This window comes from Rhipicephalus sanguineus, chromosome 7 (assembly GCF_013339695.2).
Source record: "Rhipicephalus sanguineus isolate Rsan-2018 chromosome 7, BIME_Rsan_1.4, whole genome shotgun sequence".
Taxonomy (NCBI): Eukaryota; Metazoa; Arthropoda; class Arachnida; order Ixodida; family Ixodidae; genus Rhipicephalus; species Rhipicephalus sanguineus.
Window position 1 is genome coordinate 139,055,565 of NC_051182.1, and position 22,758 is coordinate 139,078,322.

The following is a 22,758-nucleotide window of genomic DNA, read 5'->3' on the forward strand; positions in this document are numbered from 1 at the left end:
GATGCCGAAACAATCTAAGTATCCCGCCCATAGACGAACAGAGCGCGCAACAAAATCCGCATGGCCAGTGGGAGGCGTTGGTGATGTCCCAGAACCCTGAGGACCAGCTACGCCTTGTCGGTATGGCTCGGGCTGTTGCCTGCAAGTCATGGCTACCGGGAATAAGGAAACCACCCACCTCTGGGTGAAGAGGACGCACGCCTGGTCTTAAGTTACAGTTTAATGCTCTCTTTCTTTCTTAAAGAGATCTTCTCCGGAACGCAGGGCCGAGTGGACGTCTTCGTGGAGGCAGGTAATCGAGAAGAGACGTCAGGGGGAATGATTGTACAGAGGTACAGTCCCAGTTAGCGGCGAGAGTTTGTCTTTATTCTCGCGCACAGCCAGACGAACGATCACAAATAGGTGTTTATCACACAGCGAACGTGATGTAACACCACAGAAAAGCACTGCAAACACGTCTGCTTGCATGTAGAAGTCGTTCCCTCAGGCTTCGCCATTATTCCGTTCACACTGTTGACCATTTTGTTTTCGCGACCTTGCCCAGAGTCCTTAGGTTATTCCGTCAATAAAGAAGTTACTCCTAGAAGCTAATCAGTTAAGCACATACGTGCCGAAAGCTCGTTGTACTCCCCCTAATTTTTTTCTTAGTCGAATGCGCCTTTGTACTCAGCCTGGCCAACAGACAAACGCTTCATTCAAGCGTGATTTCGACGTAACTCAAGGAATGACATTTCGTCAGAGTTTGAACAAACGAAAACATATTTTTATTTCTCTTTCTTTATTAGACGCGTTGAACCGGGGCAAAAGTTCACCGAGGAGTAAGCATTACAAGTGATGCAGAGGGTAAGCTAAGGATACTAAAAATCCTCAAAAAACAGTTAAAGTCACGTTCACTTCCTGTTGAACACCGCATACACTTCGGAAAACCGAAAAGCAAGAAGCACATGTCACTCCTGCGCGTCTATCTGTGTCTAAAGCGATGGAGCGCAGGAATGCCTGTGTAATCCGCGCGCGAGACCGGCCCCTAAGTATTACGCTTTCGCTAGCTGGGTCTTAGATTAAGTTTTAGAAAGATCGGTTTGTTACCAGGACATCCTTTTAGCCTGAAAAGCGGCTGGCCGGCTTGGTTCTGCACCTCCCTATTTATTGTCACTGCTCCTTGCCCGGAAGTTTGCTGTGGCCTTGGCATTGGTGCTGGCATTGGCGCTGGCATTGTCGCTGGCAGTGGCTCTGGTAATGGCGTTGGCACAGGCGCTGGCAATGGCACCGGGATCGGCTGTGGCATTGGCGCGGGCACTTGCTGTGGTGGAAGCACCGGACGAATCCCGCCTCCTTCCACGTTAGGCCTCTTCACGTTGTTGAAGTACTCGCCTCGGATGTTTCCTCTGGGATCGTAGACCGTCACCAAATAGTACGTGCTGCCGTTCCCGAGGGCGATGCCGGTTCCCAGAGCGGTCGTCTCCTTCCAAACGATCTGAGCGAACTCTCCCGTGCCATATTGGGGATGATTGTTGTTGAAGTTGTACAGCCTGATTTTGTTGTACCATGCGTCAACGGCATCCTTTCCTGCGTGATAAATTGAAAAAAAAGGATACTTGACTTGAGAACGTTAAACACGTTAGGAAGAAAGAAACTCTAGCCAGTTCCACACCGTGAAAGATGTCGGACAGCGAATCTGTCACCCCTTTCATTCAGTTGTCATGATTCTCTGGATAATGACGATAATCATGGCGATGTAGTTGCTGAAGCTGCTGTTTCGCCGCCGCCTTGACAAGTCCACTTCAGCCGCCTTTCGTGTCGTTTTTGAAAGCATTTAGTGCACTCTGAGCTGAGTAGGACAATGCCATCACTATAAAGAACGATCCTATGACCGATCAGGATATCGAAGGGCATAAAGTGTCTTGTTAAGCTCCAGCAGTTATGTTCCTGTAGCCAAAGTAGTTAAGCTACAGGTCTTGGCCGCCGTCACCCACAAGAACTGGAACTTAACGACAGATTTGGCGCAGTCTTTGGAGTTGCATGTGAGGGTGAAGAAAACCGTGACACAAAAAGAACGAAAATCGAATGATGAAAGCACAAAAGGCTCTACTCTTCCCTACAGAAATAGTGCATTACGGCTGTATCAAACATATCCCACCACATTCTTTGATGGAGCAATATGTGTCGCCGCTAATAATCGTTCACGTATAACATCTCCCAGGCGTGATGATCTAAGAACAAATCCACAAGATGGCCCTAGTGTGTCCTTGCCGTTGATAGGGCGTGCGGCGTCGTAATATCCCTGGAAAATGTTCTCGCCGTATGCGCATTCTCTCCGGTGCATCGGCCTGCCAGTTCTTGCTAGATGATAAGCCCAGGCTTGAGCGTAGCGGTCCAGCTGCCAAATCCGCCGTCGCAAAAAAAAAAAGGAAATCGACATGTGCTGGCAACACACTATGATCTTAAGAGCACGCTGTGCAGGCAAACACAGTGATCCTATGAGCACTGCATGTGTTAAACCTGCAGATTCCAATCACCGGAATATTTATTTGTTTTTGTAGCGTCAGAATTACTACCTAACTATATAAGCCAGGATAATATTTGTGAGAAATTCCCTTGCCTCTATGGCATTCAGTATTCGTAGCTTCTGCGGCAATCCAACTCTGTTCAGACGTGAAGTACTCCCAAATTTTTATTAACTTTTTCAATATAGACGCTTTTATTTGAACCGAAAAAATGGAGCGCAAGACAAATGCTATCACCGTCATTATCGCGGCACGCAACTACAAATTATCTTTGAATTATAGTTGCACTAGATACCGTGTATCTTGTAGCTACGCGCTATGCGCCTCTAATAACAGTAACGGGTCCTCCATCAATCCTCGCCTTTTGCTTCTTATATGATACAGGTACTTTAGCTTATAATTTATACGCTATATACCATGCATATAGGTAAGGTAAGCTGAGCTACCGCAAATTTAAAGAACATGAAGAGTGGTAATCGATCGAGCACTTCGTGATCGTAAGGCACAACTACGTTAACCAGAGGCACTCCATTTAAGTTGAAAACTACAAGAACATTTCCTGTGCATGGATCGCCTTTGTCATCAGTTGCCGTCGTGAGGTGATGTGACCACCTTAACTTACAATATAATAGCTAATCTTTGCAAGAACATTTTTCCTTCGCCCAATGGGGTAAGCCGACTTCAAGGGACACTAAAAGCAAATTATAAGTCTGGGTGGGTCGTTTAAATAAAGCTCCATAAACATTGCAATGCTTGTTGCACCCCAAAGAAATGCTTAGGTTCAAAGAAAAGCACGTTCTAGCGGCCAGCGCAGCGTTAGCGCAATTCAAACCACCCGCCTATGAGAACGACCTTCTGACACTCGTATACTCGCTTTGCTGCCCGACAGCCGGCGCAGCGGTGCAACGGAGCAAAGCGCTGTAGCGGAGCACAGCCCGGCGAAAACGGAACTTCAGTCGTTCTCGGTAACGTCAAGACGTACCTTCTTTGCATAAATCAGACTCAAATGCACTAGTTGCATGTTATTGCATCTTATATTTCACTGAAATGTCCTTTCTGCCATTGGTTGTTCAAGTATTTGAGATTAAATAGACTGAGGCCGCTACTACGTCATTGGGCTTGGATTCCGGAATGTCTCAGTAGTGGCCCAGGTTGTGTCCTACATTACGTTAAATTCCTCGATTGCTAATGAGCTGTTGTGCATAATATTGGCGTTTTAGACGTTGTCAAACATTCGCTTTTCATTTTTGCATATGTTATTTGCCTTTAGCGTGCTTTTAAATCACCACTTATGGACATGCCCTGGTCTGCAAACGGCTCGTGCACACCACCTAAGGCGTGCGGCAATTGAACACACTAGGCCGCAAGACCTGCGGCAGTGGATTTGTGGTCCGCACCACAGGTCGCTACTGGACTTTACGACGGAAACAAAACTGCACAATTACGCGTAAAACGTGCTGATGCCATATGGCAGACTCGCCAATTAAAAAAAGTACCTCATACTTTACGTCATAGAGTTTCCTAAAATATTTATTACAGAGAACCGTGGCGCTGCGATCATTCCGGCACCATGGGAATGACGGGTAGTACATGGATTTGCCTAGTCTTCGTGCGTGCGGCTTCGAACGCACTTGTGGCTTTGTTGCGTTTTGACTCTTGTTTCGGATAAAAGAACGGCTCGGTGCGGACCTTGTGAGCTGATTTGATTTGGTGAGCAAAAAAGGGTCAAGGTTGTGAAGTAGGACTGCCGAACTTTTGCTCAACTTCGTCTCGCGATAAAGCGGCCTGAGGCCACACGGAGCCACACGGAGCAGGAAGAACTAAGCTTAGCGAAATCGTTGTACTTCCCATTATTTACATGCTGGCTGAAGCGCCATGCGTTGCAGCTCCCACAGACACTAGCGCCACATTTCCCTCTAGTGTACTATTATGAAACTGTATGCTTTACGTAATGCGTCATGCAGGTAAAGCCTTCTGCATTTTGCACCGTCATCGACCTTGACAAAGAGGAGCGACAGACACGTATCCAGACCAAACTTCGGCGTTGTACGCATTAATTTGCGTCTGCGCTTTCTGGGCACGTACTTACGCTATCATCCGACTCGAGAGGCTCTGGTTCGTGCCGCCTTCTGTAGTAATTGTGCCGCCTGCGGACTTGTCGCAGCACTCTCCTCATGGAACGCGTGAAGACTCCATTGAAGTCTGTGGTCTCGTAGTCTAAGCTTGGCCTTATGTATTCGGGTACACCACCACCCTCTGCCAAGACAGGCGTGCCACCAATTCCTTTCTGTCGGGAAATGAGAGAATCTTACTTTATAGTTGGAATTTCAGACACAGATAGATAGATAGATAGATAGATAGATAGATAGATAGATAGATAGATAGATAGATAGATAGATAGATAGATAGATAGATAGATAGATAGATAGATAGATAGATAGATAGATAGATAGATAGATAGATAGATAGATAGATAGATAGATAGATAGATAGATAGATAGATAGCATCAAATCACTGGTGAACCTCCACTCGAATTTTCCTCTAAACCGTTGCATGCATTGTCGGTTAGGGTTACTCCAATCTTAGCCAATAGTTAGACAAAAGTTTGTCTCTTAAGTAACATGATGACGATACGATGACTGACTAAGTGAAGGTGAAAAATTGTGCCACTGTGGCAGAAGGAACATTGAACTCATGCTTCTCATCATATCGCTTACCACATATCCTTCCTGGCAGAGTGTTCGCACAGATAAGGCCGCAATGAAGAAAGCCGCCGACAGTGATGCGGAAAGACTCATGCTCCTGTTAGATTCCACCAGCCAGACTGGCAAATCTTTTTCTGCAGACGCTGTAAAAAGGGGGAGAAAAGACCTCTCCAGCTGCAGTTGCTTTTTGTTTCCTTTTTATAGGACTCTTTTCATTTTTCACTGAGAGTGTAGGGAAACCGCCTGCGTCAATAGTAAAACAGATGCAGACATTGACTAAGAAGAAACCCCCGGATTTTTTCTTAGCTTAAACAAATCTGGCAAATCAAAGGGAGAGAAAGTCAGCGCATTGTTCGTCGATGCCGTCTAACAGCGAGACCAGCTTACTAAAAAAAAAACAAAAAAACTCCAGGTCTTCGCGGAGTACGCAGCACAGTCGCAGCGTAAGCTTGAGTAAGTGGCTTTCTAGGCGCGTGTAAAAAAACTCTTTCCGTACACTTTCTGCAAGCACGAAGCTAGTGAAGGAGTGGAATAAAGTGCATACATTTATACAGATATTATACAGCTCTGCGTTTTTATTCAAAAGAAGATAATTTGCAAGGGTCATGCAGCGTGTTACTAACGCTGCAAATTCAATCAATGCAGATGTTCAGGAGAAGGCGGTGGCTTGAGATGAATGTTCTTGAACACGGGCGGTCGCTGGACAACGCCTGTTCCTGGGGCGTCTACGATTACAGAACTTTGCGAAGTACCCACTACTGGCCTGTAAGTCAGTGTGCGCAAATACGTAGCTCTACAATATTTAAATCCTGTGACTGCTAATGACGAAGAATTATGACTGAGCCTTTTGTAGCGGGTGAGCAGCTTTCAGCTACCCAATCGTTACGCAATCCGCACGGCGTAATGCCTGCTGTGATCCTACGCTTCTGTCGTGCGATATTTTCATAGCTATTGGCGTGGCTTCTCGTTTAATACGACACATCTACGGGATCTTTTTCGGAGACACTTTCAGACACTGCCGTGACACTGTGGCAGAATACTTAACTACCACGCCGAATTCCTTTGGGTTTAGCGGCAAAGCACCTTAGGGTCTCGGCTTGTCGGCTTATCATGTCGTCGTCACGTCGGCGTGTCATGTCGTGTTTAAGTCGTTACGGTCCATCAAAAACGGGTATGCGCCACGAAAATGGGGTAAATCCCACTACTAACCACCGGTCCATACTTTGCATATTATGAGTTAAAGGTTCGCCGTTACTGCTTAAAACATTATGCTTAGTTTAGCGGGGTCAGGATACCCGACGAAATTTACCAAAGGCTCTCAAGTTTATTATTTGAAACCAGAGACACGAACGTGGATCTCTACGGTAAAGTCATCTATTTGAAACACCACTTCTTGAAACATATCTGCAAAGTGATGGTGCTTTACTCGCCACAGGTCCACGAAAAATGAAGGTAACGGTTAGCTTAACAAATAGCCGACGACATTAGTGGAGCTGAAACACCCTTGCCTACATGTCGTATGGAACTGAAACCGGGCATGTAGCGAAGAATTAGAAGAAGAAGGAGAAGCACCTTAGGGTAACCTGCTTTCGGACGCAGTTTTCTGACGACATTAGTGGAGCTGAAATATCCTTCCCTACATGCCCGGTTTCAGGCTTGGCACCGCTAGTGCCTCATCAAAGAAATCTCTCACAAAAAAACCAGGCGAATTACCTCGGTCAGGCCCTTCTTCTTCTGTCTCTTCTTCTTCTTCCTATTCTGTCTCTCATTTCCCATTAGCAGCAGTTTTGCTGTGGGAAACACCGGCGCACACTGCATGCTTCGCCCCTCCCGAGGTTTCACGTTAGTGGAGCTGAAACACCCTTCCCTACATGCTTAGCCCTTCCCCATTTTTTTCGACTCGAACCCTGTTACTTTCTCTCTCTCTCATTGTGCGAGATTTGGTGTTATTGTCAGCTCATAACAGTTTATGCTTTAGAAAGTTCAAGCGGCATCTATCTTCTTTGGAGAGACAAGCAAATGGAGATAATTATTGTATGTTAGTGCCTTCACTACAACGTCGGTTTTCGGGTCGCACCGGCATGACTTCTTTCATCTTCTTCCTGGCGGTCATCAGCGTCCGGAACGACAGCTTGGAAAGAGCCCCCCCCCCCCCCCCCCCCCCCCGCGACCACCGAAACGCGTGTCTTGCATGAAATTTTCGAAAAGTGTACATTTTTCTGTACAATCTTCTATTTCATCTTTAGACCGTGTCCCGCGTCGGACCTTTATTAAGACGAAAGCCTTGTGTGCCCGATATAAACGCGAAAATTGACTGCCGGCGTCCCGCGTCGGCGTCATCAACACGAGTGATGCGAAAGATCATTATCGCGTGATGACGTCACCATATGACGTCATCATTACGTCACAGATCGCCAAAGTTTGTGGCGTCTTCATGACGTCCTCATTAGACGTCGTCGCTTGGTCAAAAGTGGGCTGATCACGGAGGCAGTGCAAAACCAGGCGAGATGCAGAAAGCTTGCAATGTCTCCGACCCCGGCGGTAGTGCAAAAGCACGTTAGGTGCGGACAGCTTTCGAAGGGGGCGAGGAGTGGATAATACATCGACTGAGAAGGAAAAGATGGTTTTCGCTTTCGAGTCGTCTTAGGCGAAAGCATACGAGACTCGGGGTGTTTTTGCGCTGCCACGAAATTCAACGAAGCATTCATAGGCAGTGTTCTCCTTTTGCAGTTGTATTGCACCACCGACACAGTGCATTCTTGGAGCACATAGCGCATATCCCCACAGCCAAAGAACATATCCCCACGCCACAGCACATATACCACCGCATCCGATCGTCATCACAAAGTAGTATTACCCTTATGCAACACAATAACTTGCTTAAATTAATTGTTGCCTCGTACGTGAAACTCTTTGCAACAGCCGTTCCGCTGACATTGTTACCATTAATGATAACATATTGTCCCGTGATGCATTAGGTAGCATATGATTAGGTTATTTATCACTTAGCTAACATTGTTTATTAGTTTTCATGATTTATCAGGGCACATTGTATCATACGAGCTTTATTTGTATGAAAGAACTGTACTGACTGTTTCTTGTTTAATTATTTTTAGGCAATCACCCACTCTCCTCTTTATTGCCATTTGGTGCTGAGGGTAAAATAAGTCTTAAAAGATGTGGTTTAGATCAATTTACTTTCGCTAAGCGTGGTGGTGTAGTCCAGTGGTTAAGACACTTGCCATGGAAGCTTATGGTCCTGAGCTCGAACTCAGAACCGGCAAGAAATTATACTTCGTTTTTTAAAAAAAAAATTGTTTCTCTATAGCAATGATGTTCTTACATGACAGAGCGACAGACGGTTTTCCCGTTGAGTCGGCATGGAAATGCTTACATATTTAAAGCTCCGCAGAGCGGAGGCAACGCTCATATTGACGATAGGAGGACCTTGTCGACTACTTGAAACCCATTATTTCATACCTGCCTAACGGACGTCCTCACTAGTTTTGTGTACGGATTTAAAACTATCCAAAGCAGAGGCATGGGTAATTTTAAAGCGAGAAGGACCTTGTAATTCTTACAAAACCCATTCGTCGGGGCAAGAATTTGATGTTTCTGGCGGACGACCTTGTGTGCTATGAAGGAGATGTACTACTTTTTTTATAGTATATGCGGATCTGTTACATAGATGCTATGGCAGTGATTCACCTGTCACCTTCGCACACGAGCTCTACGTGGGCGCCGAAATACTTCGTCAGAGATGAAGATACATTTAAATCAGTACTTAAAAAAGTTCTTAATTTACTTTTGAATTAAAGCTTCTTATGCGGCTCAGACTTGCGTAGCAGTGGCAGTGGCAGTGAACGTCAAAAATCCGGCGCCGATAAGTTTACAAAAAGGCGGCCCTCGAAGGCGCTCCGGTAACCTCAGTATTTGTATGGGCCGTTTTTTAAATAATTGATGCTCTCTCGATGGTGGGCTTGTCGGCGATCAACCGTTTCTTATATGCCCAATTAATCTTTTATCGAGGTCACTTTTCATTTAACGTTGGCACATTTCTTTCTGGCCTGGATATGTATGCATTGCTGTCACTGCTGCCTGTAGCAATTGAAGTGTTGCGCTGCTGAGCCCGTGGATGGAGGTCCGATTCCCGGCATGGAGAAAGGCAAAAACTCAGGAGGGAGCATTGCGCAATGTGAAGGAAAGAAAGAAAGAAAAATAAAAAGAAGAAAGGAAGGAAAGAAAGAACAAAGAAAGAAAGAAAGAAAGAAAGAAAGAAAGAAAGAAAGAAGAAAGAAAGAAAGAAAGAAAGAAAGAAAGAAAGAAAGAAAGAAAGAAAGATGTAAAGTAGGTCAGGCACGCACACCCCAAGCTTCGCTTGCCCCAATTTTTCAGGTAGAGGAAGGGCTCTGCTAAGTTGTTCTAAGTGTCCAGCCTGGGCCGTCTGCATGTCCGTCCGGTGTCACGCAGGGGCTGGTTCCCCACCTCACCGCTAGGGCCGCTCATGATGCTGATGGTAATGGTCGAAATGATAATGATGACGATGATGCTAAATGACTGATGATGATGCATGTGATCCCGCTAGCCACGTACGTACATTCGCGCGCACAGTTTCTCTGTACGGCGGTTTTCACGGCGCGCAATGGGCTGAGTTTTTCTGTTCTATTTTTGGACAGGCAAGTTTTGGGTGGGGCGAGGGAAATTTTCGTGTGTAAAGTGAAACTAATCCCTACTGAAACGTTACGTATGTCATTCCAATAATTTTACATGTTTCCGCAATATTCATATTGAAATACATGACAAACATAGGAAAAATATACGGATTCCGTAAGCAAACATACGTAGTTATTGGAAGCACATGCGAAACGTTTCAGTAGTGAAGTAAAACGTTGATTCGTGTTAGTACTTGGCATGTTACTCAACTTCACTGAAAACGCCAAAGGTGCGAAATAGGAGTATAATAGGCGAGTTGCAGAACCTGCAAAGCATTGTTCCTGCGTAACGAAAATTCATGCACAATGGCACTGCCAACCGTACTCGCTACAATTGTTACGTGCAGTGTAGCGTTTCTGTCCTTGGCCATGGCAGGCATAAAGTAGCGTCTCCCATCCGCAATAGCCCGTACGGCCAAAACACGGGAAACGCTGCGCTGCCACGTAACAGTAGTAGCGAGGGCGGAGGCACTGCCATTAATTGTGGGTCCATGTTTGTTGCGCGAGAAAGCTGTGACAGGAGTCGAACCCAACTACACTCTCGGTCCGCGACGATGGCTGGCGGGTGTTTAGCCCACTGAGCTAACGCCAAACACGTAACGGAGGCTAAATGAACGCGCCTTTTATCTTTCACACTTTCCTCTCGCAGTGCTCTTGAATGGATGGATGAATGCTATGAGCGTGCCCTTTATAACAGGATGGTAACATGTGTGCCACCAGGCTCGAAAATTAAAAAAAAAACCTTCGTTGCCTCCACAATTAGATCCGGCACGCGCCGTTGCTGCGACCGTCCCATTCGGCGCGTTTCCAATAAGAGAAGTGTAATTTCATCATCGCTTTAACACACCGCGAGGTATACTCGCGGACAACTTTTCTTGGCAATGAAGCGAAGGCTACAGAGCCACAATGCACGTATCCTACCGCTAATGAATGTAGTCCCACAATTGCGTCCGTATTTTCTGCGTGAGATATATAAATACTCCTTCATTTTCTACTAGTAGCTTTTTGAGACGGAACGCAGCGCACACAAGCGATATATTTGTATACGTTTTACTTTATACGTTGTCGCTTTACGTTTTTGCGTGCGTGAAAAAGTCGCGCCTTTTACCCGTAAGTTAGACGCTCAGCAGCGTTTGCGTCGAAATGCAACGGTAGCCATCACTTTCTACGGCGTTACGAGAAGCGCCAAACCGGTCTACTTCGCGTAGCAGTACATGTGCAGACGCTCCGCCCCCGTAGCTTTCCCTTCATTGCCAAGAAAAGGTGTTCGCGAGTATAGCGGCCTCAGCCCAAGCCTCGCTCATAGCATGCATCCATATCGAAAAATAGTCCTCCGACGCTCGCCTGCCTTCCTGGCTGTTGCACCGCGCTGCCCGCTCGCCCTGTGAGAATTAACGGCCAGGCTATAGAGGGAAGGCACGACGCGCGTAGCGTTTCTCTTCGCGTTTCACGATGCTTTGAAGGAGTGCATATCAAATATCAGTGTTTACTATGTGCTTCTTGATGCCATCCTTGCGAGGGATTCACCATATGCGGTGTCCTCGTATATCTTGACAACTTCAGCTACCGCAAGGGTTAAATCATGATCAAGGGCGGAGATGGAGATGATCATGATCATGATCATGATACGGAGATGTGCCACTAGGTTTCAACGTGAGTGCGTCCACACCAAGCGGTGCTACATCTGCCAAACAACAATAGACATTATACAAGCTCTGATATACCAATGGCACTAAAGCTATCCTCTACCTTCTGTGACGACCCGTTTTCACTTTCCCTACTATAGCGATTCCTATGAGAGAGGGATCAACCATATTTTACAACTTCCTCGAATCCAGCGCCCACCGCCATGTACATATGATTTAACTCCTTACAAATCCAAAGCAGAACTGAGCTGAAGTATGTTTCTGTAATGGCAGACTAAGCTAGCGCAGTCGATACCGCCTGTCGAGTTTTTCAGAAAAATGATACCTTGTGGGGGAACACATTGCCGCGTCCTCGTTAACGAAGAATATGAATGTTTTGCACCTTTTATTGCACCAGATAACGTAGTATTCCAAGATGAAACAGGAAAGAAAGATAAACGAAATTCAACGTCAATACGTATACTCAAATTAAAAAAGAAGTGTTGCCATACTGCAAACGTGAGCCTACATGTAGACTAACTGCCTGTCACATATGCGACTGTTTGGAGCATACACGTACTCGCTAAAGGCTGGCGCGAATGAACCCTTTACACTTCCGGAGGGAATACAGGCCGCTGAGTTATTCAAAAGCATGGCCAAGAAATAGGGGGGTCTTCAACCTCAATCTTCTTCTACAATGGTGTCAACCTGCTTCTGGAAAACTGGTGAATCTGTCCTGAGACCTGAAGCAAGGTGTGCAGTTCCATGCTCAATGTTTATAGCTCGAAAGAAATGTAATATTTATTTCTTTATTTCTTTATTTATTTATTTAATATGATTATTTATTTATTTATTCGTGTTATGTGCTATATTCCTGCAGCACAGATATGTCATTGCATGAATCATGTGCCACAAATTACTCGCGTGCGTGCACGTGCTGTGCATGTGTGTGTGTGTTCATCACGCAAGTTCGTAGTATGTGAATATGTAAATGAATGAATCAATACAAACAGATAATTATGCAAAATAAACTAAGGAAGTGGACTGTGGCCACACGTCCTCAGACGGTTATTCCCTCCCGTCATCTGCTTACTTTCCTCCTCGCCTGCAAAGTCCGTCAGTGCGGGCGAGTCGTGACCCCGACCGGGATGGCTCACATCCCGTCTTCGACAAAGATGCGCCGATCTATATCCAACCGGGGCCACACGACCACAGTCCACCCAGTGACAGGCTTATTTCGATCAGCTCACGTGTACTGTGGATGGCTTTAAAGGGCCCCTCACCAGGCCATATAGCAAATTTTAGTTAGACGCTGGAAGTTGTTGTGTGCCGAATGAAGAGAGGTATGCCGTAAGAATTTTTCAAATCGATCCATTACGAGCTGAGAAAAACAATAATTTGTAGCGGCGCGAAACCATGATGCGAGGAGGCGAGTTTCAAACCCTTGCCACTCGCCCCGTGTAGCCTTCGCAAGCCAAATCCCTTCCCTGCCCTCTTCACTTGACACATACGCATGAACACGTCATGCGCATGCATAATCACGTGCGCATGACGTGCCCGAGCACGCGAGCGGAGTTGCACGGCCGCTATACCTTTGTTTTTATGTAGCGGCACGGCCGTGGTAGCGGCCGTGGGCGTTTTGTCGGCGTTCTCTGTGGTGTACTGCCTGTTTCTGCAGGACGGGCATGAAAGTTGAGACATTTGTACGGGCACGAGAGTTAACGTTTACTTGGACGCGGTAGAATAAATGAGTGCTCGAACGCGCCAGAACATTACTTTCGTTTCCTGGGCTGGCGTCTGCTCGATGCGCTAACCGCGGGGGACACGAACGCATGGGAAAGGGAGGCACATTAGCCCAGCATATCGCTGCAATTCACGAAAAAAAAAAATGAAAAAATGCACACATTCCCTTTGTGTGTCTCATTCTTTCGCTCAAGTTTTATTAATCTATTCAAGCAACAAATTACACGAACTACACATGTCGTGTCAAATAATTGTCGCAGTGTCCCGCGCTACTGTTGGCGACGTCAGAGCGCAGTCGTCTACGTAGAGGAGCGACGTCACGGCACTACCATCTACGTAGGGCCATTTTCTCATGTACGTCATCCCCTCATTCTCTAAAGCGCGCGCCCGCGAGAGAAAGGGCAAGCAGCGTTCACCTTGAAATTTGACCCATTTCCGCGGCGCGTAGCGTTTCAAATTTTGGCAGACGTGATCGTGAACGCCCAGTGTATGCATTGCGCTCGTTTGCTCAAAATTGTCAAACCTGGTGAGGGGCCCTTTAATGTCACCCCAGTACATCATCCAACTGTATTCGAACCTGCCACCTACCGACCAGAGAGCGCTCAGGTCATGACCACTCGATCACTGGTCGGGTGATAGTTTATCGGTTATAGCACATTATATGTGTGCTGCTTGTGCACATACCGGAGCAATGTCTTCAACGACTAGCCCAAACCGGTCTGAGCCCACGCCGATGTGGGCCAGTCACCTCCGAGCAAGCAGCATTAACAAAAAAAAGTTAACTTCACAAAACGTTAACCATGTATCTTGAATTGCACTAGTTGGTACATTAATAATTTGAAAGATGAAACAGCGCTGCAGAAGACTTGTGCCCTCGCGTCTTGCCTGGTCATGCGTTGTATCACCATTCAAATTCATATGTCAAGGTCGTCATCACAAGCGGCCGAGTGTGGCAAATCATGTACGAGTAATAAAATGAGACCAGAGTCTGGGTCATAGGCGAGGAGCATCGAGTTACACAGAAGTAAAGAAGAAGAAGAGAAAAAATATTTTGATAGAGAAATGAGCGCAAACTTAACCGATCACTGATTACTGAATACGCGAGGGTTGTTACGGCAGCGTTCCTTTGTTTTCAGATTCCTGTTTTCTTTTTCGCGTGTTGCGTTTATTCGAGAGAACAAGCTTGGTAATCGAGTCAGTGTACACCAATACAGTACAGCTTATGTGTCGCTTTTATTTTGCTCAGTGCCTGTTTTCTTTCAAATATAATCGAACATTACGATTTAGAGAAATCTATGTCACGTAGTCGCTGATGCAGTTTAGAGTGCAGTAAAAACGGATGTTGGGGGCGAGTTGACGACTCTTCACGTTGAAGTCGCAGGAAAGACGCGCACACATCGAAATTTGCAAGCAGCGGCTACGCAGTTCTCAACTTCACCACGTCCGTCCCGTTAGTGTGCACTAAAATTTCAGCATGTTTATAGAGTGCGCCCCGAACTTGCTTAACATCCGTTGTCAGGTGCAAACACCAGTTTTTAGAAGTGACGCCTCAATTTACTTTGGTTTTGTGAAACAAACGAAATAATTGAATAATATTGAACTAAAAATATATTTTTGCCTCTCTCTTCTTCCGTGCACTTCTCACCATCTATCTATTCGTTGTGAACAATGCGGCCGTTTCTATCTTTTTTTGTCTTTTTCATTCATCAGCTCCATCGTCCGTACCCTCTATAACAATAGGACAGGCTTTATTGTGAGCAGATCTGCATTTATAGGCCTATAGTTTTCGGACCACCCAGACGCAGCGTTTATGGCTGGCGTGAAACGTTCCTCTGCCTTCTAACGCATTCTGCTTTCGCCATTGGTTCTTCTTGTCTTCTTCCGCGACAATGCTGATATATTGGTCCCCGAACAAAAGCCCAGAGTTGCAATCTAGCGGACTGTCCCATCCGTTTTGTTTTTGTCTTCGTCAGCCATTCGTCCTGGTCGTCCCAATCATCCGCGCTTTCAATCTGCTCTGTGATCTGGAAACAGGAAGATTGCTTTTTCCTTCTTGCTTTTGAGAGCGCTGTATCATCGTTTTTCTCTTTTGTGGCTGAGGCGAGAAGCAGGTTCCCGAGGTGGACCCGGCTTCCCGGACTCTGGCCCAAGTTTCTCGCTAGCATGTGCCCTTCGAAACTCGGCTTGTTTGACTTTGGTCTTTTGTAACCTTTTTGCACAAGTGCAGCGTTGACTTGAGCCAGGGCAGTGTGCTGCCCGACACTCAGTGTAGCTTGTGTCAGGCTGGCTAGATGTTCTGTGTAGACGTTTAATATCCATCCATCCATCCATCCATCCATCCATCCATCCATCCATCCATCCATCCATCCATCCATCCATCCATCCATCCATCCATCCATCCATCCATCCATCCATCCACCCATCCATCCATCCATCCATCCATCCATCCATCCATCCATCCATCCATCCATCCATCCATCCATCTATCTATCCATCCATCCATCCATCCATCCATCCATCCATCCATCCATCCATCCATCCATCCATCCATCTCCATCCATCTATCTATCTATCTATCTATCTATCTATCTATCTATCTATCTATCTATCTATCTATCTATCTATCTATCTATCTATCTATCTATCTATCTATCTATCTATCTATCTATCTATCTATCTATCTATCTATCTATCTATCTATCTATCTATCTATCTATCTATCTATCTATCTATCTATCTATCTATCTATCTATCTATCTATCTATCTATCTTATAAGGTCGGTCTAACTGCCTCAATTTCAGTCGAAAAGAGTTAAAGCGAGGACGACTCCCGAGCGATGGGAAGAAAAATTATAGGTGCGAGCTTAAATGGCCCATAAACCAACAACAGACGCTCGCGTGCTCCTCTCCGTGCCTTTCCTGTGTCGACAACAGCCGTCATGACGTCACACGCATGATTAGGTGACGTCGCGAGCAGCAGACGCTATCAGTGGGTGAAGAAGAGCCTGCTTTCTGGTAGCAGATGCGCGCGCTTCTTGCGTTTCCACCTCGGACGATGAGGAAGACCACTCGGAGAGGTGGACAGACGAGCCGACGAACACAGCCTAGGGAATGAAAGAGCGAAATGAAAAAAAAAAGCGCGTGCAGTTCCGCCAGCGGTCGCTGTAGACTCGTGCACAACTGCAACGCCACAACTAAATTTCAACCTCCGGGTGGTTTAGGGGGCCTTTAAGGGACAAGAAGGAAGCAGAGTAGGTCAGGGAACGTACGGGTGTTAAGAATGTCTTAGTCGAAATCAAGAAGAAATGGGCATAGCCACGGCATGTTTGGCGAATGAAGGGTAACGTCAGGTTATTAAGAGTAAAAGAGTGGATTCCAAGAAAATGCAAGTACGCGAGGGGAGGCAGAAAGATAGCCAGAATATATCTAGAAATTTACGAGGATAACTTTGCCGCGGCATGCAAAGGAACGGAATAATTGAAGAACTATGGGAGAGGCATTTTCCCTGCAATGCGCGTGGTCAGTATGATGAGAATGGTGGTGATCTATTAATCTATATATCTAACTATATGATTCGCAAAGGCAAGCCGCAGTTTCATTCGCGAAGCAAACTGCAGCTCTCCTTTCCACGTATGGCACAAAAGTGCGTCAGCGGCATCAATATTTCGGCATAAATAAAACGGACTTGATCAAGCATTCATTTCCGTGAGCGAGTCAGTGCAGAAGAACACACCACGTTAAGTAAACCGCTTCTTCCAACAATGGCGTTTCCACTCGTCAGCACCTCAGTATTGGTGTTCTCTGCGTGCAATAACACGTACTGTACCTACAAGTGTTATGGCTTCCGGGCAGAGCGGGTTAGCTTGGGAGGCGAAAAACTGCAATACTCGTATGCCTGCACCGTGTTTTCACTGGACAGCATTGTTTTGTCGCAGTTAAGAGGCCGTTTCTTTGGCTTCCGAGAACAATATCAGGTAAGAGAACTTGAATGCACGAGCAAAGCCTTTCCACACAGTCAGTTTTGGTTTTGTCGCCACCGTGTCTAAGCCGGCAAGGTAAACACAAGTCCGTCTGGTGCGGCCAATATCTTCTTGGGGTCAGACGTCTCCAAGACGAGCCATAACCAATTCAGATTGTGGCTGTAGTTGATTAGGAAAGTGGTAGAGGAAAGACCAGACAGCTTTCTGAACCATTACTAAGATAGATAGATAGATAGATAGATAGATAGATAGATAGATAGATAGATAGATAGATAGATAGATAGATAGATAGATAGATAGATAGATAGATAGATAGATAGATAGATAGATAGATAGATAGATAGATAGATAGATAGATAGATAGATAGATAGATAGATAGATAGATAGATAGATAGATAGATAGATAGATAGATAGATAGATATTCCCTCAGAAAGCTAAGCCTTAATGCCGATTCCAATGCATCTAAGATCTACACAGAGTTCAGTAGTTTTCTCGCCTCTATAACCGCTCACACTGTTTAAATCCGCGACCACTCTCCACGCTTGTGTACCATTGTCCACGCTTGTGTGCAGGAACACTTGAACACATATCACTGAATGGCACGAACAGTATCATTTGCAGCGCTTGCGCCCCGAACTGCGCAAATAATTGTTACTGCTGATTCAGTCAGACCAAATCCAACCCATAGTAAACCACCAAGCCCAGTAGGATGATAAATCTCACATTATTAGCGCCCGTCATCGCTGACCGTTGCATAATTATACGCGAGTGGTTGATTCGCTAACGTTTCAATAAACGTTGCAAGTTGGCGTCAAGAGCAGAAAAGGACCCTCCCCCCTTCCCTCTTCCTTTGTAATATGGAAATAGGAACCGGAAATGCAGCGCGAATCCTCCCTAACCCGCCCACTTTGCGTTAAAAAAGATAAGCACCGGAAATGTCAGCGCGACTGGAAACGTGCAACAGACACCATTCTGGCACCGTGCGACAGATTGCTGCCGCGCCTGTCCTCACGAGCCGTGATTCTGCTTGCTCTGCAATCCAGCATCCAAGAAGCGCTGAGTCGAGCGTTGACAGGAATATTGCTGCCCTAAGACGCCTCCAGCTGTTGGCATTCTCTTTTTTCTCCTTTTATACCTCCACGGTATTTAACCAGGGAAATAAGTGCGCCGTCGTCATGACGACATATATTGGATCGGTGCCTATACAGCCAGCGAGCCTGAACAGTAAAGAAGTCAACGGATCTCTTATGGAGACAGAGATCCCGGGGGCGAAGTTGAACGCCAGCACACACTCGCGCATCCACTCTCAGCACATTTTTTTTTTTGTTTTTCCTTTAGTATTCACACAAAGAATGCATTCTCCCATGATTGGACGTAGGTGCCCGCAGGGGCGGAAGGGGGACAAAGCGTGATACGTTTCAGTCTTCAGCTTAATCAGAATATTGTTGCCTGACTAACCGTGTTTCTATCAACTCAGCAGTCGAAGGAGACTGCAAACAGCAGTGGAGAACATGACCTCTGAGAATGAGCTACTCGCGCGCGGAAGCTCGGAGGGTCACGAAGTGATGCCAATAAGTTCTGAAGAAATTCGAGAGATGGCGGTGCCGCACCGGAGAAAGAACGTTATTGAAGTGAAGTCGAGCTTATTACGTACTTGGTCAAACAACGGCCTGCAGATAAACACACAGGTGGCGGTGCGACCACACTATGCCGTAGAGGGAGCCCTAGCTAAGATTACAAACAAAAGTGCACAAAAGTACAGAGTAAAAGGTGAAAAAAAATTGCAAAATAAAAAAGTATTCACACGCATTTTCTCCGTGGTCACTACTCAGGACAGCTTTGACGTCAGCGCAAAGTTGTTTCAGTTGAGGGGAAGATTTCTTCAGTAGAAATTTTTTTTTTCTATCTGTGCTAAATGTTCAGTAAACTTTGAATTTCAAAAACGTGCCTCTGACAGGTTCAGTTAGTGTTCTCCCCAGAAATTTTTGAGATGTGGACATAACGAAAGCAGGGGAGTGGAGGAGGGGGTTCGACAACACCTCCCCATTTTATTCTGATTGCGCATTTCTAGCATCTATGAAGCACATAGAAAACGGAAGCAAGGGCGCGTATATTCTAGCGTTGGCACTGGAGTTGGTGATCTTTGAAACCCCAAGGCTACCTGTTCAGACTCCCTTTTACGTAACCAGCCGGTGGGAGGCACGGCACGCTGGCGTAGTGCGGGCACAGTTGCTGTTTAGTGGTTCCTTAGGCGCGCACTTCAAAAGGGCCTATCGGAGCGGTGGGCGGTGAACCAGAACGGTGAGCTGTGAAGCAGAGCGGTGGGCGTCATTTCCACCGCCAACCGCCGTGGGGAAAACCTTAGGTGTAGGTACTTAAAAAGGAACAAAAACGGGAAACTAGTTATTGTTTTATGCGCGCGAAATTAAAAATTAAATACTGGAATTTAACGCACCCTAACCATCACAGGGACTACGAAATAATTCTGACTACCCGGGGTTTAAGTGCACGGGTGCTTTTTTCCCCATTTCTATGCCCCATCCATATTCGGCCGCTGTTGCCGGAAATCTAACACGCGCACAAGAGCTAAACATCGCATCACCTTAGGCGCTAAGCTTTCGCAGCTTTCTTCTGTCTGCTACAGGTAGAAACGCTGCACATTCACAGGCGTACGAACATTCACTGGGACACAGGGGGTGTGCGCCCTCCTCTCCGAAATACCATGTATTTATGCTGCGTTCTGATCGTCAGGGACTGAGTGGAAAGAAGGGGGGGTCAGGAAGAGGGGGGGGGGGACGCTGCAGCATAATTTTTCCCCACCCCCATTGGCGAAGCCTGCGCACGCGCCTGTGCTGACATTTCCGCAGTTAATATTTTGAGCGCCACAAATGAATGACTTATCTCCATCATGTCTACATATATCATCATGACTTGTGCATCTTCCTTATGAGCATTACTTGTAAAACCCCTCAACAAACATACGGCAGCGCTAACCAGCCCTTGCTAACATTAGCCGTCTTTCAGCTAACGCGTTCAGCAGACATTAGCTGCCCGCTCTGCTCCTATACACACTATAAAAGAAGCGCTTTGGACGCCTCAGTAACCCAATTAACGATTTCACCTAGAAATCAACCGATACAAATGGGTCCCGATGCTGCATACTGCATGGCTCTTACGTCTTCTTGAATGCATTGGTCATTTGGTTAAGTTTTCCCGGCCTCTCGGGCGCAGGAAGCACCACTCCGATTTTGTTCCGGTTTTCAATCTTCTTTAGGCGGCCCGACATGTTGTGTATGCACAGAAGTATAACGGTGCGGATTCTATTTCGTTCTTGAGAACGGTGTTCCTTTCTTGTTTTTTTTTCAGCTTCCGCTCAGCTACAGATACCAGAACACCATAGAGTTTCCTACAGTTACCTAGAGGGAACTCTGGCGCTGCGATCGTTCAGCAACCGTGGGAATGATGGGTAGTACACGGATTTGCCTAATCTTCGTGCTTACAACTTCGAACGCACTTGTGGCTTTGTTTATTGCTGTGTTTTGGCATTCGTTTCGGATAAAAGAATGGACCATTGTGAACTCCGTGAGCAGATTTGAATTGGTGAGCCTAAAAAGGTGAAAGTGGTGAAGTGGAACTGCTGAGTTTTGCTGAACTTCGTTTAGCGACAAAGCGAACGCAGGCGACGCGGAGCCAAACGGAGCCGAAAGAATGAAGTTTAGACAAATCCGTGTACTACCCATCATTCCCATGCTGGCTGAAGCGCCATGTGTTGCAGCTCCCCTAGACACTAGCGCCGGAGTTCCCTCTAGTAACTGTTGTAGGAAACTCTATGCAGAACACCGTCTGGATAGCCTGCTGTCTTTAGTCGCTCAACTTGCTTTCCGATCATGCGGTTTCAGCTACATCGGCTAGGCTGGTAGTTTCCTGAACCAAAAACTTATGGAGCACAGGAGAAACGTGGGGAACTATCGGGGTGGCAATCTTTCTGCACAGTGCCATGAGTGCGGGTTAAAATCGGAAAGCCTTGTAAACCGTTGTATGATTTGTGCAGGATTTTAGCGAGAAATAAAAGTCAAGTTGCCAGGTAGATAATAGAAGCTGATTTGATTACCAAGGCGGGTGAGGTATGTGTCAGCGCACCTTCCACTGTTTTATCACCTAAAGAAACACAGTTTCGGAGCATGTTCCCGTCATGTCGGCATTGCAGTCTTGTGACATCATGAAAGCAAGTGTTCATATTATGCAGTCTAGTGAATAAATGATTAGTTGGAAGTGAGCGTTTGTGTTGTCATCACATCCCTCTGTCCTTGTTTGCGCGCGCTTAGGTGTTCTGCCACGCAAAGTAATATTATTTCGACTAAACCGCTCGGCAGCCCCACACTCGAGTGCAAGTCACATATTGTTCCGGAGCATAATTATTATCGTCGTCTCTGACAGTCGTTCGTGTTGTTAGCGTGACACAGAGTTATCGACAGGTAAGTGGTGAGCATCGAGCATATTGACAAAGGCAACGCGATTGAGCCATGATAACGGTTATTATTGCGAGTAAAAAAAAAAGACTTTCCAAAACGTGTGAATTGTTTTAGGAGTGCACAGAAGCGCTGTTGAAAGCACCTTCTTTTCGTACCTCATTGTTCGTGCTTTTTTAAATGCGAAGGATTTCTTAGCGAACCTAAAGCTGATCAGTGATCACTAAAGCTGATCTAGGCAAGTAAAAATTCAGGGAGGCAACGCGGCAACGAAATTTTCCGATAGCGACTCCGATCATATTGTAATCAGAAAGATCGCTGCGCCCGGGAAATAAAACAGGGTTGTATCCGGAGAAGAAGTCAGTGTTGAGTCTGATAAACTTTTCCTGAATTTAAGCGCGCGAAATCTTATCATCGTGATGTGTACTGTTAGTGGGAAAGCACGAACTACCGGCGGAAAAAGCGACGTCTTTGAAAGAGCCTTCGCCATTTCATTGAAAAACAAAGCTTTGTGGCCAGGTACCCAGAATAAATGAATACACTGGAAATGAGCGGGAACTAGAAATTTAAAGAGCTTCATTATAAGTGTGTCACCAGATGCGGAAGGAGAAGAGCACACAGATAATGAGTCAGTTATATTTGCCGCTACTGTAACTGAAGTAATCAACTTGCGTAAAGCTAATAAAATTCAGCAAGAAAAACACGAAGAAAATCAGGCAACCGTAATGAAAAAGACCAGTCAAGATCAGGGCAAAATAACGGGTGATACACACAGGAGCATTTCACGTCGTCTTCGTCGTCTTCTTTCACTGTTTGTGGCCTCCGCGATTCGCAACGGCGCGCTTCAAGATGTCGCGGAGGTCACGCACGATCGCTTATCACTAAAAGTGCTTCACGAGGAACGGCGCTAGCAGTATGCTAACAAATTATCACCAGAAAAACGGTCTCACTGGTGATTAGTGAAAGCATAGATCAGTAAAAGCATTCAACGTGAAAGAAGTACAACTGTTTTTTCGT

The 22,758-nt window shown here is 46.1% G+C and overlaps 1 protein-coding gene across 2 annotated transcripts in view; it reads right to left on the reverse strand.

Annotated features, from left to right (window-relative positions):
• Positions 1-761: 761 nt before the first annotated feature.
• Positions 762-22,758, reverse strand: part of LOC119400082 (clumping factor B) — a 115,112-nt gene continuing 93,115 nt past the window's right edge. The window contains exons 1-3 of one of the 2 annotated variants that reach the window (XM_049417958.1): positions 5,223-5,378; positions 4,590-4,791; positions 762-1,566 (exon numbers count right to left, since the gene is read on the reverse strand). In XM_049417958.1, coding sequence (XP_049273915.1) covers positions 1,043-1,566; positions 4,590-4,791; positions 5,223-5,303 — 807 coding nt within the window. In that variant the 5' untranslated portion in view covers positions 5,304-5,378 and the 3' untranslated portion in view covers positions 762-1,042. Of the gene's footprint in view, positions 1,567-4,589; positions 4,792-5,222; positions 5,379-22,758 lie in introns of those variants that run through there. The other variant, XM_049417960.1, reaches the window with a different exon arrangement.